The 6514-nt window shown below is 42.8% G+C and overlaps 1 protein-coding gene across 1 annotated transcript in view; it reads right to left on the bottom strand.

The window, feature by feature from the left end:
• The window catches only part of LOC311223279 (uncharacterized protein), a gene marked incomplete at its 5' end in the record, with an annotated part of 34358 nt that extends 28777 nt beyond the window's left edge, over positions 1–5581 (bottom strand). The window contains 2 exons of the mRNA XM_084308072.1: positions 4172–4246; positions 5423–5581. Of these exons, the coding sequence (XP_084164198.1) occupies positions 4172–4246; positions 5423–5581 (234 nt within the window). The remainder of the gene's footprint in view (positions 1–4171; positions 4247–5422) is intronic.
• Between the last annotated feature and the right edge of the window lie 933 nt (positions 5582–6514).

Raw genomic sequence — 6514 nt, forward strand, 5'->3', positions numbered from 1 at the left:
GTCTGTAGGACGGCAGCTAAGCAGGAGAATGAAGAGGAGAAGTTGTCTCAGATCTGTTTTTAATTCAAAGTAAAAAGTGAAATAACAATGATTCTGGTTTCAATGGAAGATGGAGTGTGCACTAGTATTGATGGACTAAACACTATGCCGTTTGTCCCCAATACTAGACTAAGAAGGTAGATTAAAGAATAATAATCTTCATCGTTGAGAGTTCCAAAAAGCTTCTTCTTCGTGTGTTCCTCTGCTTGCTGTTTCGCCGTCCTCTCCGTGGGGGTGGTGTGTTCTGTTGCCGTTGTTCTTCTGTTGTGATTCCCACCCCCCTTTTTATCAACGAGGCGAAACTCCTCAAAGTGAGGTCATCCATGACCTCACCCAAATGGTCTCATCCAATCCCCAGCATTCACCGTTCAAATTTCAAAGAAGGTGGGCCTTAGTCCAACTGTTTCTCGTTTCATTGTTTCAAATCAAAGGGCTATTTGCTTAGTTAAAAATATACTTAATAACTGTGGTATTAAGTCTCAGAACAGTCCTTTTAACTTAAGTTGAATAACTACAGAATAACTAACAGTTTATATTTAATCATTATAATATTTCCCACTTAATTCAACCAAGGCTCATTTGCTCCTATTTGTACCACATTGTTTCATCTCATTTCTAAACACAGACATATTACTTTTAACTAGTAGAATCTTTATATGAGATGAGAATCACCGTCTGTTACCATCAAGCCCAGTTTCATAGTTTTATAATTATTCTTTTAGCTTAGTTCTATATCTATTTCAAACAGCTATTACTCAGCATGTTGGGTATTCTTCCAATTTGGTTTATTTAATAGGCTTGATTGTAACCTCGATGACTCTCTGTCATAAACACAGCATATTTTATATCATTATATTCAGCATCACCAATCCAACATAACAGTAATATTTGCCATTTTACTTGAAGTTTCATTCAGGATATAAACATTCATTTAAAAGTATGAGTTCTTCTGTAATCCTGAAACTAGGTCCTCCTATGTTCCAGCGGCCTATTTCGGTGTGACACTAGAGACCCCACAGATAACAGAGTCATGTGATGTGCCCCGCTCATTGTTTTAGCTGTTGGCCCACACCCATTGTAAACATTTCTTATTGACCCACCTACTGTCTCTCACATTCCAACACACACCCTGCCTTGATTACATCCTGCTCCTAGGCCTTTGCCTGAATGTGATAGAATGCTGTTTCCTGACCAAAGCCTATGTATGCTTAAAACCTTTTCTTTTAGTGACATTTTCCAATATTTAGGAGCTATATTACCAAATTATACCACAAATCCACACTTGGATAGAGATTAACTATCCTTAATTAGCTAGTATAATATGCTAAATATAGATCCTAACTTCTGCTTACTGCTTTCCACCACCAGGATAAAAATAAAACATTTTAAATCATACTTGGATAAAAATACATACTGCATACCACACTCTGATCCTAAAAAAAAATCTCTTTCCTATGTATAATTATAACCACTCAAACGTCTTTATTTTCAGTCCAATCTCATTCACAGTGTGCAGTCTTTGACACCCTTTTTCTCCCCCTCTGATATTCATCAGACCTCGCTTACCAGGATCAATTTCCACTGGTTTCCATTAGGGGTGTCAACTTCTGACTTGGAGCAGGGAGAGGGGGTCAATGTCTGCCGGATTGACCTATCCACCCCTCCTCATTTCTCAGAGATGGTGCAGATCAAAACTGTTGATCTCACTCTAACTGCCACTCACATCTCTTGGCTTCAAACAGGGAGGTAGAATCAGAAAGCCACCTTTTTGCCTTCCGATCCCTCCCCTTCTTCTGTCGAGGCCTGGTCGCCTCGTGCTGTCACTCAATAGGGGCATGACCAGTGATGCCACAGATTACTTGTAAAAGTAATCCGATTACTGATTATTGATTACTCCTTTAAAAAGTAATCCAAGTTACTTTACTGATTACTTGATTATCAGAGTAACTTAGTTACTTTGAAAGTAACTAGGTTACGAAGTCGTCGTCGTTCCCCCAACCGTTTTTTTTAAACGCTTTATTGAAAGTGCATAAATTGTTTTTAACTTGTTTCTCTGCACATAACGTAAATTGTTAAACTAGTGCTTCAGCTTCTGTACCATCAAGTATGGTAAAGCAACAGTCTATGATGCTCACAGCATTAGAGCAGCCAGCCAGTGGTTTTACAAAACCAGTGTATATCCATTCACATCTAACAAATGCAGGCTGAACTATTCAATTATATCAACTGTAACTATTAAATTGTTTTTATAAATGTCTCTCTATAAACATACAATCAGTCTCTCTTTAACATGTAAATTAACTGTAAATCTGGCAAATAAGAGCGTTTGCTCTGCCACCATCAAATATACATTAATCAAAAGGGAAAGAAACAATCTCTCTCTTTTGCTGTTTGGCTGGCCTCCGAGTCCTCCTGTACCTAGTCGAAGCGTCGGCTAGTGAATGAATGAATGAAAACTTTATTAACAGATTGCAGAATGGGTACAGTACAGTACAGCTCAATACATACAATTGTTAAGGGGATGCAGACCAGAGAAAGACTTTTGTCTTGTTTACATCAGGGTCCCCCAGTGTTGTGATTCCAGATGCTTTCAATGCAATTGGATGTGCTGTTTTTAGCGGTAGACAGTATTTTGTTTCCTCCGCATATGAACGTGAAGTAGTGACTGAGGCTATACGAGCGTTTTGGGATGGAAGTCTGAACAGAAACTCACTTTTAATTTTGCCAAGCGTTTTGGGGTGGAATTCTCCGACGACGTAGCCCTGCTGTCACACGATTGGCGCATATGTCACATGACGTGCTGTGAAGACCCGCCCTACTCTGCCTCTGATTCGCAGACTGTGGATGGGGAATGTGATTGTACCAAAGCAGATGTCACTCACAGACAGAGTGTCCAGTCACGCCGCGGGGACACATTCTTGTGTAACCCTTTCACTGCCACACTACGTCACTCCCAAAAGAAAAACAGCTCAAAATGTATTTTTGACTGTCGAAAACGAAATAAAATACTGCATTCCGCCTGCATTATGAATTTATGATGAGATAGTAACGAAATAGTAATGCACAGCCACTTGGACAAGTAACTGCAATCAGATTACTGGCTTTTAAAGATTAACGCGTTAGATTACTATTTTCGGGGGAAAGTAATCAGATTACAATAACGCGTTACTTAGTAACGCGTTACCGGCATCACTGGGCATGACCCCCTGCTGTATGACCTGTTCAGTTGAAACAGGAGCTCTTCCCTCGGATGTCAGTTGCGTCGATCTCAGGTGGGGTGATTTGACCTCCCCTCTGGCGCTGTTACGGCTGTTGAGGAGGTTGTGTTGTCTCCTACAGTCGTCGTTGGCTCGACCCCGTCGACCCTCGGAATAGTGGAAGAGGTTATGGTTCTCTCCACCCTCCGCCTGGTCGTTGATAGGGCCGATAGGGGTTCAACCCCCTCGCTCGATGACACCCGGTCAGTTGATAAGGCCTTGCCGCCTATCTGTTGACAGCCGGAGCAGTTGATGAGGCCTTGCAGCCTGTCTGTTGACAGCCGGAGCAGTTGATGGGGCCTTGCAGCCCTTCTCCTCGTAGATTGCCTGTCGTTTGGCCTCTCTCGTTCCCCTCCGAAGCCTCAAGACTCGATCACTGCGTTGGCCGGAACTCTCAACGCTTGAGAGTTAGGCTTCTCCTGGATATCTTGGTACCCGCAGTGTTGTGGTTCCCCATGGAACCGCTGGGTAGACACTAGCCAGTGTCTTGGATCAACAGTACCGATGGAGTCCTTGGTTTTCCTCGTACCACACTCTGACGAATGCTGACAAACCAATCTCCCATCCGTATCCTGCAGTGAGTATATATCGCTTCGGTGGACAACGCAGGTTACTTTTATCACAACAATTGATTGAGAATCCAAATTTTTTCCTCCCTCAGACACTCTTTACTGTTCTGAGTTTGACAACTTTCTTTTCTTTTCCAAATCATTTATCTATATATTTCATGGCTTCTAGATCGTTAATATTCAAAAAAATTCACATGGCTCTCATTACTTTGTGCTGTACTATTTTACTAGACCAATGTCTCAAGTTCAACACAGTAGTATACCCCACCACCCTATGAATGTGGAATATCATTTTCACAATCATACCTTCGTTTCCAGACAGTTCTCCTCGGTACGGACAGCCAGCACTGACGAGACCCCGTCTCCAACAAATCTTATAACCTGGCAACAAACCACAGTCGCTTTAAACACACCTCTTTCACCCACTCTGCCAGCCTCTAACAAGCCGTCAGAGTCCCCCACAAGCCAATTATCAATTACACACGTCCACACCTTACACAAAAGCTATTTGGCCAATGGCGACCAAAACCTACTGAGCTTATCCATGTACAGAGAATCATGTTTTTCCAACACTTCCCACAAAACCGCGACACAACCTCCCAGATCCTAAATCTCGATTCTCAATGGGCGGAGAACAAAATCATGAACCAGCTCTAGTCCATCCACTTTGTTCTCAGTCCACTATACAGACATATACTACCAGTCCCGCTGTGTCGCCACCATCCTCCGCTCCTAAGAAAAAATAGAGAAAATAAACAAAAACAAAGAAAAACATGCCAAAACAAATGAAAACAATAACCCAAAACTGTGCGTGTCATTCTTCAACTCACTCCTAGAAACAAAATCAACCTATCCTCTAGGGGCATAACCACCCCCGTAACACTAAGAAAGAGAAAGTAAAAAAATCTAAAGAATAAACAAAATGAAAACTCCCGGCCTGAGGCAGAAATTGCTTGTAAAAACTAGGAAAGAAAAATAAAAAGAAATAAACTCATATCTGTTCAATCATGTTTGTTAATGTTCGTCTATCAATATCTTCTTCTTAATTTCTTAATCATGCAATCATCCCTTTGACCAATCCACTTACTGATCAAGCATGGATATTTACTACTGGTCACTAACTGAAGCAGTACCATATCATTACTCTTTCTAATATTAAATGTTCCAAAAATCTGTTTTCAACTACCATTTTGTTGTTAGTACGATTAGCCATGCAACTGTCAGTTACTCCATCTTTCCACGTTAGTCACACATTCTTTTAGTAACTTACACACATAACCCAATCACCTAACCCATCTATATATTTTCTTTTCTATTTTTATTCTACTCAATAGCTTTTTTTTTATTCAATTCATTTTTATTTTTAATACATATCTATATCTTTTTATTCAGCCGATGCCCTCTGCAGACATGACCTTTGATAATGACCTATCAGTCCACATGTCCAGCAAGCCTGTCCTTGTTCCCTTGGTTGTGGGGCCCTGTGGGCCCCCCGCCTGTAATCGGATGGCCCTGGGTCCATCGGGCCCAGAGTCTGTCCTCGCTCTCTGCCATTACCTCCATGGCCCTTTCCTCCGACAGTCCATCTTTGGTCTCGCCCCCCTTGAGCCTGTTCTGGGGAGAAAGCCACATACCTGTTCCTTTCAGCCGCCGTCCTTTGAGCCTGTTGTTGGGAGGGGCTTGGAAACTCACCCCGCCCGCCGTTCTCATTACCATGTTGCGGCCCAGTTCCCCATCCGGGCACCGGAGCAAGCAACATCTCTCGTTCACGGAGTTCTGCAGCACGGAACACAACTTCTAAAATTACATCACTCATGATCTCAGTCTGTTCCGCTAGTTCTCGTTCTAGCATGTCCCTCTCGTGTGCGACTCGGTCAACCGCCAGCTGTTTCTCCACCAGCTTTCTACGGACTGTCTCATGTCTTTCGGATGCTTCCGTGAATGCCCTCTGTCTTTCTGGAGAGAGGCACGTCATCCTCTCTTCCTCCACCCTGGCCCTCGCTGACTGGCTCCTCGTCACCGGGCCACGTCTCTCAGTTTGGTGCTGGTGTTGGGGGTGGGGGAAGCCCGGGCAAGGGAATCTGGTGGCCTGTGGAAAATGTTTGTGTATTTTCCCATACCTGCTGTCGGTCTCTGCTCCAGCCGTACGGCCAGAGTCAACTTCCCAGGACTGATGTAACAATGCCGCTCTCCTCAGTCGCTTTCTTTGTCCCTTGGTTAAATTGCAGTCACCTGCAATGGACACTCCAGCGTGGATCGGCTCTGGTAAAACAGTTGTCTCTGGTTCTCTCTCCTGAAAGACCCCCTGTGTTGGAATCAAAATCATCATTCCAAGTCCCTCAGACATGCTTGTCTCATGAGGGGAATCAGTCATATTCAAATCAATCAGGTTAACGTCACTACTCAATTCGGTCAATGACGTGTCTGCAGAGGTTATTGGCATGCTACCATTGCCGGCATTAATTGCCCTTCGTTCTTTCTTTTTCTGTTTTTTAATTTGGTTACGCGATCTATAACGGCCTCCTTTCCTATACTTAAATACAAGGTTTTGTAAAGGCCTGAATATCTTTGGCCATTGCTTCTTTACTTTTATTGTGACATTTCCAGTCATTGAAATAGACAGATTGTCTACCTTTGCTATGGTTATTG

The sequence above is a fragment of the Notolepis coatsorum genome (assembly GCF_963971535.1).
Source record: "Notolepis coatsorum genome assembly, chromosome: 1".
NCBI classification, from domain to species: Eukaryota; Metazoa; Chordata; class Actinopteri; order Aulopiformes; family Paralepididae; genus Notolepis; species Notolepis coatsorum.